The 19,599-nt window shown below is 64.9% G+C and overlaps 4 protein-coding genes across 4 annotated transcripts in view; 2 read left to right on the top strand and 2 right to left on the bottom strand.

Annotated features, from left to right (window-relative positions):
• The first annotated feature begins 383 nt into the window (after nt 1-383).
• On the top strand, nt 384-3,292 carry WFIKKN1 (WAP, follistatin/kazal, immunoglobulin, kunitz and netrin domain containing 1). Its single transcript, XM_084536341.1, has 2 exons — nt 384-929; nt 1,790-3,292. The coding sequence occupies exons 1-2, from the start codon at nt 693-695 to the stop codon at nt 3,278-3,280; spliced, it is 1,728 nt and encodes a 575-aa protein (XP_084392467.1). The 5' UTR covers nt 384-692; the 3' UTR covers nt 3,281-3,292.
• Nucleotides 3,293-3,699: 407 nt separating this feature from the next.
• METTL26 (methyltransferase like 26) lies at nt 3,700-6,671 on the bottom strand. Its single transcript, XM_084536342.1, has 6 exons — nt 6,447-6,671; nt 5,155-5,317; nt 4,934-4,993; nt 4,441-4,508; nt 4,133-4,211; nt 3,700-4,057 (listed from the first exon to the last, which is right to left on the bottom strand). Exons 1-6 carry the CDS (start codon nt 6,635-6,637, stop codon nt 4,010-4,012), a joined length of 609 nt encoding a protein of 202 aa, XP_084392468.1. The 5' UTR covers nt 6,638-6,671; the 3' UTR covers nt 3,700-4,009.
• Nucleotides 6,672-8,314: 1,643 nt separating this feature from the next.
• Nucleotides 8,315-12,454, top strand: MCRIP2 (MAPK regulated corepressor interacting protein 2). The gene is made up of 5 exons (XM_084536312.1): nt 8,315-8,463; nt 8,613-8,691; nt 11,221-11,348; nt 11,425-11,526; nt 11,985-12,454. Exons 1-5 carry the CDS (start codon nt 8,412-8,414, stop codon nt 12,041-12,043), a joined length of 420 nt encoding a protein of 139 aa, XP_084392438.1. The 5' UTR covers nt 8,315-8,411; the 3' UTR covers nt 12,044-12,454.
• Nucleotides 12,102-19,599, bottom strand: part of ABCA3 (ATP binding cassette subfamily A member 3) — a 27,951-nt gene continuing 20,453 nt past the window's right edge. The window contains exons 23-31 of the mRNA XM_084536310.1: nt 19,251-19,409; nt 18,270-18,442; nt 17,689-17,823; nt 17,347-17,541; nt 16,560-16,747; nt 16,268-16,438; nt 15,979-16,166; nt 15,815-15,888; nt 12,102-15,263 (exon numbers count right to left, since the gene is read on the bottom strand). Of these exons, the coding sequence (XP_084392436.1) occupies nt 15,132-15,263; nt 15,815-15,888; nt 15,979-16,166; nt 16,268-16,438; nt 16,560-16,747; nt 17,347-17,541; nt 17,689-17,823; nt 18,270-18,442; nt 19,251-19,409 (1,415 nt within the window). The 3' untranslated portion in view covers nt 12,102-15,131. The remainder of the gene's footprint in view (nt 15,264-15,814; nt 15,889-15,978; nt 16,167-16,267; nt 16,439-16,559; nt 16,748-17,346; nt 17,542-17,688; nt 17,824-18,269; nt 18,443-19,250; nt 19,410-19,599) is intronic.

Raw genomic sequence — 19,599 nt, 5'->3', positions numbered from 1 at the left:
GCTGCGGCTGCTTCCCCGCCAGCAGACCCGGGGTGGCCGAGCCGCGGCGGGCAGACAACAGGCTCTGGCTGTTTTCTCATCCTGCAGGAATTCGGCTCCATGGGCCGGGCATTTTTTTCCCCTCCTTTCACTCTCTCTCTTTGGAGACTTTCCGCATTCTGCCTTTGATCTCCCCCCTGTGTTTGCCCAGTCGATCGGCTCAGACGGGGTTAGAGGCTGAGGTCAGCGCCTTTTCCATTCCAAACACCCAGAAACATCAGTGAGAAGGGAGGGGATTCAGATTACAACCTTCCCGTCCTCCCCTTCCACCCCTGCCCCACACGCAGGCTGCACCCCAGCCCCACTGCCCGCTCCCGCCGTGCTGGGAGCCTGGCCCTGCCGCCGCTGCCACGGCTTCGGGGTGCCAGGCATGGAGTGAGCCCCCCGGCAGCACAGGGACACCAACGAGGCTGAGCCACCACTGCACGATGCTGTCCCCATCACCCTGAGGGCTCAGCGATGGACGGAGGTGCTGGGCAGCATCCCTGCAGAGCCAGCACGCTGCAGGCGTGCTAAACCACGGCAGTTTGGACCTCATCTCCTCCTCCTCTTTGTCCTCCCTGCCTCCTTTTTGATTTTTTTTTTGATTTTTTTTTTCCCCTCCATCCAATGTGATTTGTGCCGAGCCTCGCAGCAGGGCACAGGGCAGCCAGATGCCTCGCCGGAGTTTTGGCCGCCCGGGACGCCGGGTGCGCGCAGGCGGGTGGCAGCTCGGCAGGGCTGAGCCGATGCGTGCGGCGCTGCTCCTGCCCTTGCTGGCCGCCGCCGCCGCCGGGCTGAGCCTGCAGCCGGCCAGGATGCGGCACCTGGGGGTCTGCCCCAACCAGCTGAACCCCAACCTCTGGGTGGACGCGCAGAGCACCTGCGAGCGGGAGTGCCAGGCCGACCAGGTGAGCGGGGGGCTGCATGGGGGCTGCGGGCACGGATGGGATGGGTTTGGGTGCTGCTGGGGCTGCACGCAGCTGCTTGGAAAAACCCGTGTGGTTTTGTAGGGCTGGGGTGTCCCCAGGGGGTGCTGGTTCCCGGTGTGTCGGGATGGCTGGTCCCAGCGCTGGAGGCTGCAGCCGGTGCCCCGCGTGCTCAGCCCCTCTGCAACTTCACCCTGCCCTGCACGAGCGGTGCCCAGGGGCTGTTCCCAAGCCCTGCAGCAGGCAAAGCTACGGCTTATTGCCCCACCGTGTCCCCCCCAGCCACTCTCCATGTCCAAGACCTCCCCCCTACCCCATGCACCCCCAGGATGCTCCCAGCTGGTTGTGGGGCCGCCGCTGAGACGAGGGGTGTGGGTGCACTGCGACTGCTCCCCCCACCAAGCCCCTCAGCTTTCCCAGGAGCCCAGTGCTGCCCATCCCAGGGGACTGAGCACGCCGCAGTTCATCACTGCAATGAGTTCTGCCTCCCCTCAGCCAGCCAAAGCTTGCAGGCTCCCCGACCCATGGGGGGGGGGGGACAGCACCGGGTCCCCTCTCAGTGCACCCACGGTGGCAGGTCCTCACCGGGTGACCGCGCTGCCCCAGGGCATGGCATCGCTGTGCAGGGGGGGCTGTCTGTGCCTCACCCCCACCATCCTGGGGGGCTGAGTTCAACCTGGGTCCGGGCACACAGCTGTGCAGGGAAGGTCCAACTCGGACCCAGCACCCAGAGGAGCCCAGGAACGGTGAAGGTTCTCCAGCAGTGGGAGCATCCCCACAGCGGTGGCATGGCGCTGACCCCCTCTCTCCCCTCCTTTTCCTTCCCTTCCCCTCCCGGCCAGGACTGCGAGGGCTTCGAGAAGTGCTGCACCAACGTCTGCGGGCTGCGCAGCTGCGTGGCCGCCCGCTTCGCCGACGGCAGCCTGCCGGCGCTGGAGCTGGGCCGCGGGCCCTCGTGCGAGAGCTTCGTGTGCGCGCAGCAGGGCTCCGACTGCGACATCTGGGACGGGCAGCCCGTCTGCAAGTGCAAGGACCGCTGCGAGAAGGAGCCCAACTTCACCTGCGCCTCCGACGGCCTCACCTACTACAACAAGTGCTACATGGATGCCGAGGCGTGCCTCCGCGGCACGCGCCTCACCACCGTGCCCTGCAAGTACATCTTCACCTGGCCCGACACCAGCCCCGTGCCGCGGGAGACGACGGCGCGGCCCACGCCAGGCGCCGGCCCCGAGGTGCCGGTGCCCCCCGCCCTCTACAGCAACCCCTTCCACCAGGCCGTGCGTGCCGGCGGCACCGTCAGCTTCCGCTGCGACGTGAGCGGCCGCCCGCGGCCCGACATCACCTGGGAGAAGCAGAGCGACCGGGCCGAGAACTTCATCATGCGGCCCGACCAGATGTACGGCAACGTGGTGGTCACCAACATCGGGCAGCTGGTCATCTACAACGCCCGCCAGGAGGACGCCGGCATCTACACCTGCACGGCCAGGAACGCCGCCGGGCTGCTGCGCGCCGACTTCCCGCTCTCGGTGCTCAAGCGGGAGCCCGGGGGGACCCCGCGGGCCAGCAGCCCCCAGCCCTTCCCCAGCGCCGAGTGCCTGAAGGAGCCTGACCGGCGCCGCTGCGAGGCCCTGGAGGTGCGCTGGCACTTCGACGCCAAGCAGGGCTCCTGCCTCACCTTCCGCTACGGCGGCTGCGGCGCCAACAGGAACCACTTCGAGACGTACGAGGAGTGCCGCGCCGCCTGCCTGGGCAGCGCCCGGCCCACCTGCCTGCTGCCCATGGTGCAGGGCCCCTGCCAGAACTGGGAGCCCCGCTGGGCCTACAACCACCTGCTGAAGCAGTGCCACTCCTTCGTCTACGGCGGCTGCGAGGGCAACAACAACAACTTCGACAGCAAGGAGACCTGCGAGGACGTCTGCCCCTTCCCCAAGAGCCTGCAGTGCAAGGCCTGCCGCCTCAAGAGCAAGATGGTGCTGAGCCTCTGCCGCAGCGACTTCGCCATCGTGGGGCGGCTGATGGAGATCGTCGAGGACCAGGACTCGGGCATCGCCCGCTTCGCCCTCGAGGACGTCCTCAAGGATGAGAAGATGGGCCTCAAGTTCTTCAACATCAAGTATCTGGAGGTGACCTTGACCGACATGGACTGGAGCTGCCCCTGCCCCAACATGACGGCCGAGGACGGGCCGCTCATCATCATGGGCGAGGTGCACGACGGCATGGCCACGCTGGACCCCAGCAGCTACGTCCGGGCAGCCAACGACAAGCGGGTGAAGAAGATCTACGAGCTGATGGAGAAGAAAACCTGCGACCTCCTCAACCGCTTCCAGGACTAGGGGCGAGCTGGGATGCGCAGACGCGGGGGCTGCGGGGCTGCAGACCCCTGCTGGGGGGGGACAGCACGCCCAAGCCCGCATTTATTTAGCAGTTATCACCATTTTGTAGTTCCCTCCCCTGTAATTTATCTGTCCGCATGCCCTCCCCATGTACCCCCAGCCTGGGCAGCAGCAATAAAGGACTGGGCTGGGTTGCAGAGGGGTCTGCCCGGCCCCCCACCCACGATAACCTTCCCGCAGCACCGAAGCCTCGGGTGCAGCGTGATGCCCTCGAGCTCTGCACTGCTCCGTGGCTGCGCGCTGCAGGGCTCTGGGCAGGGGCTGGTGCCCCACAGCCTCAGTGCTGGGGGGCGGTGATGGAGGGAGAGCCCCCACCCCAAATGTGTCTCTGGAACAGGGACAGTGCGTGGCAGCCAGGCTGGAGCTCTTGGGAAGCTGCTGGTGGGGCGCAGCCCCCCAGACTTTATTGGGGGCAGCAGCGTGGTCCCATGTGGGGAACGGGGTCCCACAGCTCGGCACGGTGCCTGCCTGGAGACATGGAAACCAGCACCGGGAGAGAGCTGCCCCCTGCGCCCCCTCCCAGGTTGTGCCACCCAGGGAGTCCCACGGAGGAGCCAGAGGAGATGGAGCCGAGACCTCTGGCCGGGGCAAGCCGTGGCACTGTGCCCTCGCTGCTGTGCCCAGCCCCTCGCAAAGCCGTGCTGGGAGGTGCCCGCAGGGTGCAGCGGGTTACAGCTTGCGGAAGATGAGGCTCTTGTTGTTGGCCGGCATGTCCACCTGCAAGCACAGAGCTGGGGTCGGGGGGGGGGCCACCATCACGGGGACCGTCCCCCCCAGGGACTCAGCACCTACCATCCTCTCCAGGCGCATCCCGTTGGCCTCAGCCAGCTGCCGCAGCAGCGCCGTGTCCCGAAGGCCCCAGGCGGGGTTGCTGCCGGGAAGGGAGGCACCGGTGAGCCAGGCGGACGGGCAGGCAGACACCTCACCCCCAAAATGACCCCATCTCCCACGGGTGCCCCGAGGAGCCCCTGCTTTAGGTGTTTTCCCGAGGGATCCCACTCGGAGGGTGGGCACGCGGTGGGCAGTGCCAGCAGGGCGGGCAGCGGGGGCAGCCCCAGGCAGGCTGCTTGGACCCCCAGCCCCTGGCTTCCCCCTCCTACCTCTGCCTCAGGCTGCGGTCAAATTCCACGTTGCTTTGGGGACTGATCTGGCCATCCACAGCGTAGGGCTGCCGGGACACAAAGCCGGAGCTGTGGGCTCGAGCCACGGCTCCCTGCTGGAATCCCCAGTCCCTGTCCCTGTCCCCCCGAGGCCAAGCAAGAAGGGACACGGCCCTGGAAGGAGCCACAGATGTTGTCACCCACCGCAGGGCTCCCAGCCTCTGCTCTGCTCCTCTGCAGAGTGTTTTGGGGTGATGCAGGAGTGCTTACACCCAGCAGACAGCACCCCTGAAGTGCTGGGGGCGAATGGCCAAAGCAGCCCCATCCAGAGCTCACAGCGCTCCCCAGAAGACTGATCCCCCCTTAACTTGAGCCCCCCTTTTCCCAGTCCAGGGAATCCCCCCCTCTGCCCCCCAGCAGGAGCTCCAGCATGCCCAGGGCCACCCCTCACCCCATCACCGTGCTCCCACCCAGCCCTTGGAGCAGCACCCACCCCGTAGGTGAAGAGCACGCCTCCGGGCTTCAGCAGCACCCCGGCCCCCTTGAACAGCCCCTGGGGAAAGAAAGAAGCAGGGGCTGGGTCAGAACACCAGGGACACCCCGCAGCTGATTTCCCAACCCCGGGCACTGCAGCCTTCACCCCGAGCCCCCCAATAAATACAGGGAGCTGCAACCGAGCCCCCCACGCCCCCAGGGGTGCCGGGCACCGCTCACCTCCGTGCAGCGCAGCTCCGAGATGTGCATCATGTTGATGCTGACGACGAGGTCGAGGGTGGCGGGCTGGGTGCCCCCCCAGGTCTCCCAGCCCTGCGAGACGTCCAGGTAGATGGGCGGCAGCATGTTGGGCACCTGCATGGCCTCTGCGTAGGCAGCGATGCTGCGGGCACAACCCCCCCGTCAGCCCCAGCGCCGCCCCGCAGCAGCACCCGAAGCCCACCCGCCCCGGCTGCCGGCAGCGTCTCCCAGGTGGAGTCTCTGATGTCTCGTAATAAGGCTGTGCTCGCAACCCAGCAGAGGAGGGGGGCACCAGCTTGGCTCTGGTGCTTCAGGGGCTGCGGGATGACGGGGCACTGCATGAGCCTTGCCTCCACTCACATCCAGGGAGCTGCTTTGGAGAGCAGGAGGTTCCCAGCCCGCACAGCACCACGCACGGCACGGCTCCCAGCCACGAGGAGGAGAGCCTCCTGCAAACCTGGCTTTAAGAACACACTGAAAAATCCCAGAGAAACCCTCTAGACACCGCTCCCAGGTCCCAGCACTGCCTCTTCCAGCCCTGTCCCTGAAGGGCTCAGGGCAAGCAGCACAACCCCTCCACCCTGGCTCTGAAAATCAGCCTGGACGTGGAGATGTGGCCAGAGAAGGGCTGTGAGTGCCGCACGGCGGTCTGGCCCCGCGCTGAACCTCTGCCCCAGCCCGGGGAGTATTTTTAACCAGGGCAGCGAGTGCTCGGGGCTGCTCCCGACGAGGGGACGGGTGGAAGGATGCAGGCTGAGCCCCCCGGCCCCGGTGGCTATTTCTGCCCCTCTGCAGCAGGCCGCTGGAAGGGAGTGATTTGCTGTTGGGGAATTCCTCTCCTTTTAAGAGCCCGCGTTTATTTTGGTTTCCTCGATGGAAAACCGATCCCGTGCGGCGCTGCAATGCCTGGAATGGGCATCTGGGCGCGGCGGGGCCCCCGCACGCAGCCCCGCAGCGCGAACAACCGGGGGCTGGCGGCTCCTCGGGGGGCTGGGGGCTCGTGGAAAGGGGCTGGGGGCTTCGTCGGGGGGGCTGGGGGCTCCTCAGGGGGGCTGGCGGCTCCGTCGGGGTTCCCGGCAGTGCCGGTGGGCAGCGGGGCGCGGTGCCCCCCGCATCCCCTCGCCGTCGCACGCCCTCCCCCCGGGAGCCACCCAGAAGCAAACGCTGCCAACCGGAGACCCCGGGGGGGGGGGTTCAGCCCCAGCTCGGTTCCCGCTGCGGCCCCCCCCCGGGCAGCCCGGAGCCGCCGCCCCCGGCCCCTCTCCTCTCACCTGCGCAGCGCCCGGGGCTCCACGTCGGAGGGCAGCCAGCGGGCGTGCGGCAGCGCCCGGGCGCAGTGCGCGGCGTGCAGCCCCGCGCCAGCCCCCACCTCCAGCACCCGCACGGGGCCCGGCCCCGCGTACTCCCGCAGCACCGCCAGGATCGGGCCCTTGTTGCGCTCCGCCGCCGCCGGCGCCAGCATGGTTGGACGGGGCGGGCTGGGGGTGGCACGGGGAGGCACGGGGAGGCACGGCACGCTGGGGAGTGTAGTCGCAGGGCACAGGACTACAGCTCCCAGCCCGCCCCGCTGCTGCCACCCTCCTTCCTCCTCCACCCCCCCAAAAAAAAAAAAAAAAAAAAAAAAAAAATCCGACAGCCGCCCTCGCCGCCGTCCCGGCCCCGGGACGTGGCAAAAAAAATGCCGAGGTTTTACGTTAAAAGGTGAAAAGGGAATCTCGTCGAGATTTAAGAAAAATAAAAGATAAGGGAAAAAAAGATTCTGCGCCGCCCGGGAATCGAACCCGGGTCGCAAGAATGGGAATCTTGCATGATACCACTACACCAGCGGCGCCGCTGGTTACAAAACCCAGCCCGGTCCCTTTTGAGTCTCTCCCGGCCCCGTTTCTCCCCCCCCTGCAGCGACCCCCGACGGCCCCCAACGACCCCCGACGGCCGCGGTGCCCCCGCCGAAGCCCGGGGTGCTGCGGGACTCCGGGCCTGTGCGTGGCGAAGCGTGGGGAGGCCACGCGGTGCACGCAGGTGTCCTCGGCCATCTGCTGCTGTCTCGGGTGGGGGAAACTGAGGCACGACCCCCCCGGGCGGCAGGATGGGAACACTGAGGTCCCCTGGGCTGCAGGGTCACAGTCACGTTAACCAGGGCCTGCCGTGTGAGGTATCCCGGAGGGGTTGGGGGAGCTCTGGGGGGCTGCTGGCTGCACTCCCGTGGGCCACCCAGGGGTGCCCAGCACCCTGCAGGATCCGGCCCTGCTCATCCCCACCACATGAGTGGCACGGGAGGGCTGTGCAGGCCCCAGAGCTAGGCTGAGGCATCTTCACCACCCCAAGAGTTGTCCCACAGCCTCTCCCCAAAGCCCCCAGCACTGCCCAGGGCAGGTGACACCACCCAGACATGGGGGCCACCCCCAGCCCCACGCCTCCCACCGTGCATTCTGGCCCGCAGACCTCGTGCACCTTCCCCGTCCAAAGGTCACCTCGGCACGAGGATGGGGCTGCACCCACCCAGCCCTTCGTCCTGTGCTGTGGGGTGGCCCCATGGGGTGCAGTGTTGGGGGGCACACTGCTCCTGCTCACACAGCTCAGGGACCTCCGGGCTCAGTGGGTGGCAGCACCCAGGGGTGTCCCCGAGCCCTGTGCAGATTTGGGGACACAGAGTGCCAGGAGCGAGGTGCTGCCCTCACCCAGACCCAGGGCCCCTCGCTGTCCCCTCGTGCAGAGGGACAGGGGGTGGTGGCACCTCTGCGGCCCAGGACACGCGGTGCCAGCCGCAGCGCTCAGCCGTGCCCTGGCACCTTGCGCTGTCCCCTGCGTGTCCCCTGCGCGTCCCAGCCGCTCCTCCTTGTCCCCTGCGCCTGCCATGTGTCCTCCCAGGGGTCCCGCGCGTGTCCCCCGGGTGTCGCACGAGTGACTCCTGCGCCCTCCCCGCCCCTGCGCTCCACGTGCGCCCTGCGCCCTCCACGTGCCCGGGGCCCCCACGGCCCCCACGCGCCCCACGCGCGCCCCCCTCCCCGCTCCCCGCAGGGACGCGGCCGCGTGGGGGACACCTCGCAGCTCCCCACCCCCGAGCCCCGAGCTCCCACGGCCACCCCCCCCCCACGGCCCCGCGCTCTGCGAACCGCCCCCTTGGAGGGGGCGGGCCCGGTTAAAGGCCCCGGGGGGGCGCCGAGCGCACTCGGCCGGCAGGAGCGGCGGGGCCGTGCCGGGCCGGGCCGGGCCGTGCCGTCGGGGGGGGCCGCAGGATGTACACGCTGACACGCGGCCCCAGCAAGCTGGCCACGCAGCGCCGCACAGGTAGCGGGGACCGGGGAGGCGGAGGGGGGGGGGACACGGAGCAAAGAGAGAAGGCGGAGGCGGAGGGAAGAGGGGGGGGGGCCGAGCGGCGGTGCCGGTGCCCCCCCGGCTCCTCGCCGCCCGGCTCTGACGGCCGCTGCCGCCCGCAGGTCCGACACAGCAGCCGGTGGAGAGCAAGGTGGGCGAGCCGCGGGGCCGGCTGCAGCCCGGTGCCTGGCCCCCCGCCAGGTGAGCCCCTCTGAGCGCCGTGACCTTGGGGAAAGGTGACCGCGGCCGTGCGGCGCCGGGACGGGACGGGACGCCACGGGGAAGGGGGGGGGGGGAGCGGGACGGGGCGCGGAGCCCCCCGGCAAGGGAGGGAGTGTGGAGGGTGAGGGGGGAACCGGAGCGCGCCGGGGAGGGGGGTCCCGGTTGGGGGCTGCCCCCCGGGGGGCTGCGGGGGGCTGAGCGCCGCGGGGAGGGGGCGCGGAGCTTCGCCGCCCCCCCCGGGCAGCGCTAGGTGCGAGGTCGGTCCCTCAAAGCCCGGGGGTGCCGGGCTGCGAGGTCCCCCCCGCCGGGAGCTGGGAGCCCCCCGCGGCCGGCCCCGGCGGAGTTGTGCAAGCGGCGGGGAGGGCCGGGCAGGGAGCGGGGCTCAATCGGTGCCCGCTGCGCCTCCAGCAGCCCGGCAGGGCCCCGCTGCGGTGGGTTACGGCCCCCCCGGGCTGTGCTCGGCCCCCCCAGGCTCTGCGAGCAGGGGGCTCCCCCCGGCTCCGTGCGGTTTGTCGGCTGCGCGAGGCAGCTCCTGCAGCCCGGGTCTGCTCCCTGCCCTCGCCACCTGTCCCTTTCCCTCCCCAAGGAAGGGGGAAAAAGCCTTTGGGATGGGCTCCCAGCTCTCAGCAGGAGCTGCTGGAAGGGGGTTAAGCGGCTGGAGGGGGGAGATAACCTCCCTGAAGGAGGGTGCTGCTGCAGCAGGCGTGGGGCTGGGGAGCTGGGGCGAGCCCTGGGGCTGGCTGTAGTGGGAGGAGGCGATGCTGCTTTCTCCCCTTTCCTCCATCTTCAAGAAATGCGTAAGAAAAGCTTCACCTCCAGCTTGCTTTCTTGCCTGTCATCTCATAAATTAACTGCTGAACCGTTCTCCCTCCTCAGGGCAGGCTGCCTGCTCACGCTCCCTCCCCGCAGCAGGTGCTTGAACGTGCTGGGTGCCCTGGGGCGTGCGTGTGGGGCTGGGGCTGGGGCTGCGTGGCTTTGGGGGAGCCTTCCCCTGCCCCATGCCTTGGGGCAGCTCCCGCAGGCTGCAGGGGCACGGGCAGGGGCTGCCTGCTCCAGCTCTGCTGCTCTCCAAACCATGTTCCACCTCCCCCCCCCCCCCCCACGTGCTCTGGGGCCTTTCAGACTTTGTCCCGTGAGAAGCGTGACCGCTGCAAACGTGTCCTGCCCCAGAGCTGCTCAAGGGCAGCTCAAATACTGAACCTTGGCGTGCAGCACGCTGCCGAGCCTCGCTCCAGGTCCTCAGTTTGGGTCTGGCTGGCTTCGCAGGGTTTCCAGATGGGTTCGAGTGCCCTGCTCTGGGCAGGAGGGGTGCCAGGTCGCGGGGAGCCCGCTCTGGTCCCAGTTCCCCGAGTGCCCTGTGGATGTGCTGCTGGAGCCGGGCACCCCGCTGCTGCAGCAGGAGGAGCAGGGCCGCTCCAGCGAGCTCGGCATCACGAGTTCAGATGTTTGCCTGTGCTCAGAGCACTTCCCACTGCCCAAACAACATCTCACTTCCATTTTCCTTGTGTTTCAGCAATTCCTCTTTGGCAGCAAATTTCCTTTGTGCCAGGGCGGGAGGGGGCAGCTCTTGCTTTTGCTGTCATCTCCCTTCCGGTGCTTGCAGGCACAGTTCCCCTGGGGCTTTCCCCCACCCGTGGTGCCCTTCACCCTCCGCAGGCTCCTCTCGGGCTGGGTGACCTTTCCTTGCCGCCTGTTGCATCAGTTTAACGCTTCCCAAGGTTTGCAGTCCAAGGCTGCGTGGCTGCCTGGCCGGGCACGTGGCTGTGCACTACCCTCATTTAATGCCTCCGTGCCTCGGTTTCCCCTCGCCGTGAGGTGGAGGTGTTTGCCCTGAAGCACTCCAGGCTTTGCAGAGCTGCAGCAGCTGGCGGGTTCCTGGTGCCACATGCTCGTGTGTCCCCCCCCGTGTCCCCTGCATGGCTGTGAGGGGCCGTGTGTGCCTCCCTGCACGGCGGGGGGGTGAGCAGCATGCCGTGCACCCTGGCACACTTTTCCCCGTTACTTTTGGGCCCAGCCTGCTTCCCTGTGCCCCCAGCCTAGCGAGCGTGCTGTCACCCTGCAGCAACCCTTCTGCCTTCACCGGGGGCACAGCTGAAACCTGAAAAGCAAATGTCCCTGCTTGGCCCGGGAACCTGCCTGTGGGCACTGCCTTGGGGCCACCCGCAGCCTTCTTGCACCCTCTGGCCCAGGCTGGAGCAGCTCCTTCAGCTTTTTCCTGGGGGAGAAGGAATCGCTGAGCACTGCCTTCAGGACCTGGGTGCCCACCCTGTCTGTCTGTCTGTCCGTCCTGCCCCTCCGTGCTGTGGAGCGATGGGGAGGGGACGGCGCAGAGCCGTGGTGGCCCTGCCGTGCTGTGCGGCCGTGTCCCTGCTGTCCCCGGGCAGCCCTACGGGCCAGGCTCGAGGCTGGGGCTGGCTGTGTGTGCATCGCTTCCACGAGCTCCTGCGGCACCCGTCCAGCACCGGCTCCTCCTCCTCCTCCTCCTCAACCCTCGCCTTGCCCCCGCAGCCCGCTCCCGAAGCTCGTCTTCAACAGAGTGAACGGCAAGCGGCCTCAGGTGCTGCTGCCGCACGCCGCGGGGCCTGAGGAGTGCTACACGGCCGCCCACGAGGAGAACGTCCGCTTCGTCTACGAAGGTGCAGGGGGCTCGGGGGAGGCCCTGTGGGGCGCTGGCTGCTGGCCCGGGCCTCACCCGCTGCCCTCTGTCCCCAGCCTGGCAGGAGGTCGAGCAGCAGCTGGACGACAGCCAGAGAGGGGAGAGCGCCCGCGGGCCCGTGCAGTACGTAGAGAAAACCCCGGACCCCAGCCTGAAATGTGAGTGAGGTTTGGGGGTGGGGTGGAGAGGGGATGTGGGGGGGTCCCACAGGCCCTGCTGGAGGCCCAGCCAGCAGGATGCCTCGCTGCTGCCTCGTCTCAGAGCGGTGCCTCCTCCAGCCACCAAAGGGGAGCCGATGCCATGTAGAGAGCCCCCAGTCCTGCCCCGAGGAGCTGCTCCCCCTGCCCCAGGCACACAGCACAGGGGCAGGGGACAACATGTGTGAGCTCTCTGGGCAGCCACCCTGGGGCTCCTGCAGCAGCCGAGGAGGTTACGGCCCCAAAAAGTGAAGGACCCCATAGCCCCAGCCTGGGAGGGGGCTCCAGGGAGGGGGGATCTCAGTGGTGTTTTTCCCAGTGGCAAACAGACACAGGGAATGCACACTGGTGGGAACAGGCTGTGCTCTGCTGCCTTCTCCAGCTGCTCTCCTATGCTCTCTCCCTCCCCTCTCTTTCAGATTTTGTTCCCATCGACCTGGAGGAGTGGTGGGCAAAACAATTTTTGGCCAAAATCTGAACCATATCATAAAAGGGAAGAAAGTTTTTTTTTCTTCTTTTTTAAAAAAAAAAAAAACAAAAAACAAAAAACTAAGAGCCTCTCTGGTCACACCCTGGACTCGGTGGTATTTAGAAACACCTTTTTACAAGATGTCAGCAACCCCGTGACCCCTCTCTGCCAGCCCACCGAGGACGGCGGGACCGGACCACAGCCATGCCCGGCCACGCGCCTGCTCCCTGCGCAGGGCGGAGGAGCCGCGAGCGGCCCCGGCCGGGATTCCTCAAGTGCCAGTTCTGAGACGTCTGCGGCTCCGGCAGCCCCCCCGGGACACTGCGGTGCCGTGCTGGGGCCAGGCAGGAGCAGCCTCCCCCCCGGAGGACAGCAGGTGGCTGTAGCAGGACTGCCAGACAATAAAGCGCTCAAACTGCCCGTGGCGAGGCGCTTGCGGCGGGCTGGGGAGGATTTGCTCGGTGGAGCAGCTGAGGCTGAGCTGGGGCAGCCCCCTGGCTTCCTCCAGGCCCTCCTCGGAGCTGCCTCCTGCTTCTTCCACCCCGTACAGGCCGAGGGAGGCTGCTGTGGGGGCACCTTTGGGGCAGGGGGGTGTCAGAACCGCGCTGTGCATCGTCTCTCCAGCACGTGGGGGTAAAGCAGCAGGGAGAAGGGCTGAGGGCCAGCACCATCCTGCAGGGGAAGGGACGGGGGACACTTCCCCCAGAGGGGTGCTTGCAGCCCCAGCAGTGAGTGCAGGGCCCCACAGCCCACCACCAGCCCCCAGTTCCCTTGCTTTCCCAGGCTGGAGCCCACCCCTCTGCCACGGGACTCCGGCTGGAGCTGCCCCTGACTCTGAAGGAGGCCAGCAGACACCCACTGGAAAAAAAATCTGTTTTATTCCTATGGTGGGAACACAAGAACAGTGCTGCAGCCCCCCTGGGCACAGCAGCCACATCCCCAATCCCCGCTGCTCCTGCCTGGGGCCAAGCAGCAGCTGCACCCCCGGCATCCCGACCCTGCAGGAGGAGAGGTGCGGGACAGGGTCCTGGGGGCCACCCCACAGCTTTGGCTGTGCCTCAGGGTGGCCGTGCCCACCTGGGGCCAGCTCCAGCACAGGCCAGGAGCGCTCTTGGTCCTGTGTCAGGGACCTGCAGGCACCCAGCACCCCGTCAGGTCCCTCCTGCCCCAGCAGGACCCGTGCTGGAGGTGCGTGGCTGTGCCATCCAGCCCTCCTGCCCCACTGCTCCCCTCTGTGGGTGCAGCTCTGCCCTGTCCTACTCGTCTCCCTCTGCCCCCAGTTGGCACCACAAGTTCAACAGGCTCTGGGCAGATCCAGGACAGCCCAACAAAGCACCACACATTTTCCTTGCAACTGAGCAGCTCAGAGCAGGGGAAGGTCGGGGGTGCTGGGGTTTTCCTCCCTGGCTCCCTCATTATCCCCCGCGTGGTGCGGGGATGCTCCCAGCGAGCAGATCCCCTGCACCCACAGCCCAAGGGGGCTCCTGGGTGCCGGGGGGCTGCTGCTCACCAATAAAAACAGACTTGGTTAAGATCCAGGGAGATTCTTAGTAACATGATGCACCATCATCTTAAACAACAACAGTAGGCAAAGGGAAGGATGGAACAGGAAAGAACGATTTGGTTACAGGAACGAAACAAAAACCCAACCCAAAACGTAGCCCAACCCCTGACAATGCAATCACAGGAAGGGAATCAGCACCCCTTGCCATAAATATTAATTCATTTAGTATGTGCAATTGTGTGTATTACTATAGTGCAAATAGCTCTGCATTGATCACGGAGCAGCCAGCCAGAAGGGGACTGCCCGCAGGTGACACAGGGACTAGTTAGAGACAGACAAGAGTAAACACGTATGGAAAACAAACAAACAAAAAAAAGCAACGCTGGGAAACACCAAAATTAATCCCCGTTGCTGCCTCTGGGCTCTTTGCTCAGCAGGGGCTGCAGCCCAGCATGGTGAGGAGGGGGCAGAGCAGCAGGACCCGAGCGCACTGAGCGCATTGCCAGCCTCCAAGCCCCGTCCTGCAGCCTGTGTCACAGGCTCCAGGGCAGTGCTGCTGTTTCACCCTTTTAATGGATGCAACACGGAGCCAGGCAGCATGCCCAGGCAGCCTGCAACACCTCCAACCCATTGCTGCCTCCTCGCTGAGCCCCGGGGCAGGATTCATCACGCGCTGGGCATTTCGCCATCGGTGTGTCCTCCCTCGGCCCAGCGCCAGAGCCGCACGGCCTCGCACTCTACTCGGGCTGCTGCCCGGCTCGCCCACATCCACAGAGGTTTTTGGGCAGCAGGAGGAAGAGGAGGTGTCGGGGTTCCCTTTTGCCATGGCACCAGGAGCCTGGGTGGTGGCACCAGGGGTTTTGGTGCCAACGGAGACGACTCAGCACATGCTGCTTGCACTAAGCAGGGCTGTGCAGACACAGCCTGTCCTTTCTGCCTTCCCTGCACCTCTCGTGCTCGGGGTGGGAGTTTTGCTGCTGGGGAAAACCCGCGGCTGCTCCTCTGTGTCCCCTCCAGCTAGGGCGAAGCGCCCCCGAGGGCAACCACAGAGCACCCCAATTAACCCAGCAAACATTTTGGATCTAAGCTATTCAACAGCATCCTGATAAACCACAAGCAAACCAAAACAGCGAACAGAATACAATTCAGCATGCGTGCACAGACCATGAAGCAACCTCCTGGTGCGTGTGAGTGCCGGGCAGGGTGTGTGGGGGGGACGGGACGGGTGTGTGGGGACCTGAAGCTCCTGCGCCCCGCTGCCGACGGAGCTCCAGCCCAGCCCACAACGCCTGCCTGCACCCGTCCGTGCCTTCCCTGGCTTCGGGGGCTTTTTTTTTTTTTTGTAGATGGGGACAAATGATGACGAGTGAAGTGTCACATGCGCACGCAGGCACACGCACACCCGTGCACACGCACTGCTCGTGTATCCCGAGAGCAGAGGGTACGATTCCATCCTCTCCCCACCCCAGTGAAAATTTTCTTACATTTATACATTATTTAAGACACACGCTGATATATAAATTACTGTCTCTATATATACTATGTATAGGCAGCAGGGCCAGTCCATGGAGAAGGACACCAGGGGGCTTTTGCTCATTTCCCTCTGTCCTCTGTGTAGTGCTGGAAGCGAGTGAAGCTCATGAAGACTTGCTCCAGGGATATCTGGCTAACCGAATAGTCTTCTAAGCGATACTTCTCTTTGGCTTTCTCCAAGGCCCCAAAGACCTGCACAGGACAGCACAGCAGCACCAGTCACTGCCAGATCCCTCATCCTGGGGAGAGCCACAGCAGGCTGCGGCTGAAAGAGCAAAGCTTTTCCCCATGGAAACCACGGGGCAGCAAAACCTTCCCTGGCAGGAGGGTGGTGAGAAGCCAGGAGACGGATTATTTAGCAGAGTACCATTATTTAGCAGAGTACCCGAGCCCATTAAAAAAATGCACACGTTTCCTGGGCTGGGGTCCAACAGGGCTGGTGGCTCTGCAAAGCCACCGCCTGCAGCCCCGGGGAGCAGCAAGGAGCAGCGAGGCTCAAACCCCGCAGGCCCTGGAGGGTCTGTGCTGGCTCATGGGAACCTCATGCTGTGCTCCCGGCAGGGAGATGGACGTGATGACCAAACACAGCCCCTCCAGCGCCCTGCTGTCGCAGAGCCTTCAGGAAATGCTTGGAGATGAACACAAGCAAAATCAGCGTGTGAACGCGAAGGAACGCAGCCACCCCCGCAGCCACCCTTGCCTCCTCCTGCAAAGGGAGGAGACGTGCTCTGGCACCCCCTTACCTGTGCCCAGCTGAGGTTCTTGTTGGTCAAGTGGTAATGCACCATGCCCTGGTGCTCGTGCTTCAGGACACTGCCTGGGAGAGACCAGGAGAGAGAGGCTCTGAGCTAAGAAACTCCTGAAGCTCACCAAAGCCCCCGGCCCCCAGCCCGGCAGCTCCCGGTACCTGGGAAAGTCTTCTCCACGAAGGCCTTGAAGGCCTGCAGCTCGCCTTCCTCGTCGCTCCGCGTTTTGGCCAGCAAGGTGTAGCCGCTGCCGAACTTGCTCTTCAGGTGCTGGGGGCTGCCCAGGCACTTGAACTGCCCGTTCACCATGATGGCCAGCCGCGTGCACAGGGCCTCGCACTCCTCCATGCTGCGGGACAGGAGGGGGGGCTCGTTCAGTGGGGCAGGGGCGCCGGGACGTGCCGGCTCTGCCCGCCGCACCCCCAAAACCTCCCTGCCCAGAGGAGTCACCTGTGGGAGGTGAAGATGATGGACTTGCCGCACTCCCGCGTCCGCGTCACGGCGTCCCAGAGCAAACGCCGGGCCACGGGGTCCATGCCGGTGGAGGGCTCGTCCAGGAAGATGACGGGGGGGCCGCCGATGAGGGCGATGCCGGCGCTCAGCTTCCGCTTGTTGCCACCGCTGCAGGGGGAGACGGAGAGGGGCCCGACGTGAGCACGGAGAAACCACGCCAGGAAAAGTGGAGAGGACCCCTCGGAGAGGGTGTGGGGGCACGCAGGGGCGCGTTTGAGTCCCTGCTCACCTGTAGGTCCTGACGAGCTTGTCCGCGTGGGGCTCCAGGAGCAGCCCCCTCAGCATGTTCTCCACGCAGCTGCCGATGTAGCGCTCGGGGATGCCCCGCAGCCGGGCGTACATGCTGAGGGTCTCGCGGCCCGTCATGTGCTCCAGGAGGGCATCGAACTGCGGGCAGTACCCGATCCGCTGCTGGACCTTGGGGGGGAAGAGAGGAAGCCAAGGGGGTCAGCTCGGCAGCAGGTCTGCACCGTGAGGTGTCCTGGCACCCCCCAGAGGGTCGCTTTGCACCTCCGCAAGGTTATGGGCTTCGTGTAATGGGGATGTCCAGGGCTGACAGAGGTAGGTGCACCCAGGGATGGGGCTGAAACCCCTGACCCATGCTCCGGGGTGTTTCAGGTTGTGACTTATCTCTTGCCTTGCCACAGGGAGTGGGTGATTCCCAGCAAGAAGAGACCTAGCAGGGGTTTGGAAGCATCTCACCTGCTTGTTTTAGGGAGACCACTGTCCGACCGTGGGCACTAACTCACATTTTTCACGTGCCCAGTTGCAGAGCTAACCCATTTTAAAGCTTCTGCCACCCTCCCAAGGTTAGGCTTCCCTTTGTTTCCCATCTGTTAACCCAGTAGAGAGGGGATTGATTCCAGGTGAACAAATTAACGGGGAGCCAGATGAGAACACCACATCCCTGGGGCATCACATCACCCCTGACACTCGCAACCATGCCCTCCTCAGAGGCACTTTGAGATGGCCCAGCCCAGCAGGACACCAGACACCGCCCCCGCAGCCCTCGGTACCTTCTTGATGTTGGCCAGGATGCTGTGGCCATCCACAAAGGCATCCCCTGACGTGATGCTCTCATCACCTGTCAGCATCTTGAACGTGGTGGTTTTGCCCGCTCCGTTGAAGCCGAGAAGACCAAAGCATTCCCCTTTGCTGACCGCCAAGGAGATCCTGTCCACTGCCAGCAGGGACTCCCGGCTGTCGTAGACCTGGGGGAGAGCACAGCACAAGCGTGCAGGTCAGGGCACGTGCCAGGTGCCTGACGGCACAGCCAGGCTGGCGGGGGCTTCCCCAGCCCCCAGGGAGCACGGCTCTGCTCCCAGCAGGATGCCCAGCACAGACCTCGCTCTCCTCACCTTAGTGAGCTCCTTGATGACCAGGGGGCTGCTCAGAGATGACAGCAGCTCTGGCGGTGACTCCAAAACCTTCTTCCTCTCATCTGCTACGTCACGGTCCTCAGGAAGCACGGACACCCTGTTCAGCAGTGCCACCTGAATACGGGGACAAAAAGCACCGTCACCTTGCTGCTGGGGGACAAGGGGCTTCCTCTGGGCTGCCCTGGCAGGAGCCACCCCCTCCATCAGCCACCTCTGGGGCACCCCACTCCAACCCACACGTCCCACGGGACCTGCCCCTCAGAGCAACCTGCCCCACGGCTGCTCCCCAGGGAAGATGATTGAGGTAAAAAGGCCAAGAGCCCGTGGGGTTTGGGAGCTGCAGCTCCTGAAGCGTCCCAGCCACGTGACACTTCATGCAGAGTACCAAATGGAGGCAGAAGCAGAATTTGGAGCCCTAACCACCACATCTGAGTGACCCCACGAACTCCCAGCATTAGGGTTTGATCCAAGTGAGGGACACAGCCCTGTCTCCAGCCCGCGGGGACTCCTGCTTTGTCACAAGGGCACCTTGCTTCTCCCCCCCACGTGCTTCAGCTCACCCATTTCCGCCGCCTGCAGATGCCACAGACCAAAGTTCTCAGCCTCCAGAGAAGGTTTGTCTCAATGAGGAAGAGGAGGAAGAGGAAGGAGAAGCCCTGGATGGTCAAGGAGGTCAAGTACCGCCCGATCCCAGGCGATTCCCAGGAAAAGTAGTTCATCTGATAGCTGATATCTGAGCAGGGTTGGAACAAAACCAAACTTGGATCAATCCCCACTCTGGGGAAGGGCAGATAAGCTTCAGAGAAAGCTGTGAGCTTTGCCAGCCCCATCCCCACCCCCACCGGGCTCCCTGCCCACAGCTCTTTCCAGCACTTCCCACAAGAGGATTCAGGTCCTGGAGGGCATCTGGCACCAAGGTGCTGGGCACAGACACAGAAGAGACCGAGTCACTCGTTCAGGACCGTGCCTGGCTTTTCCTGACTAGTCCATGAAACTTTCCCCAGTCCACATTTTCCTCCAAATCACAGAATCAAAGAATACCCCGAGTTGGAAGGGATCCACAAGGATATCGAGTCCAACTCCTGGCTTCTCGTTAGTAAGAAAAAAGGTTCCTTATCTAGATCACTCCATTAGTGTCCAATGCTGCCCCATTTTTGCTTTAAAATGACACCTGGAGCTACTGCCCAGGTCGGGTTCGAGGCCTGGTGACACTGGAGCCACCTCCCCAGGCGAGCATCTCCTTCCCAAGCCCCGGCTGGGAGCAGCCTGGGGACAGGCACCCCCACAGCAGAGACCCAGATGCTGTTGTGGATTTTAGCCCCATCCCCACTACAAACTCCACTCCATCACCTCCAGCTGCCACAGGACACATGCAGAGCAAAGCTCACCCCTCCAACTCCAGCTGGATTTCCTCCAGAACAGAACCAGAGCTGCCCACAGCCCTGCTGGACCCACACCAGCCTTCCCAGCCCCCCCAGCCCCATCGCCTGCCCCACAGAGAACCCCAAAAGGGGCCGGCCAGGACCAAGGCAGAGACTCACTGAATGCCTTGCAGATGAAGATGGCTTCAACGGAGGAGGTGCAGAACTGAATGAACTCGTAGTTCTGGTAGAAGTCACTGATGCACTGGCCCAAGCAGTAATTGGGTAAGGCCAGGAAGACTTTATCCAGGGTTCTGGAGAGGTCCACCAAGCCCAGCTCTGAAAGAGGACCAGAGGAGGATCAACAGGCTGGATTTAGCTGCTTTTAGAGAAAGACCCTGACGCATCTCAGAAGGAGAAACAACACATTTTGTTCTGCTTAATGGGTGAGAAGGGGCTGCCTGGGGGGTTTTCTGCTATGTGGCCCTAGAGCCTAAGTGTGAAGGAGTCCCCTTAGGGGCTGCATCTT

This window comes from Aythya ferina (assembly GCF_964211825.1).
Source record: "Aythya ferina genome assembly, chromosome: 15".
Classification (NCBI taxonomy): domain Eukaryota; kingdom Metazoa; phylum Chordata; class Aves; order Anseriformes; family Anatidae; genus Aythya; species Aythya ferina.
The sequence above is the reverse complement of the archived record's forward strand: the minus strand, read 5'-3'. Positions and strand labels throughout refer to the sequence as shown.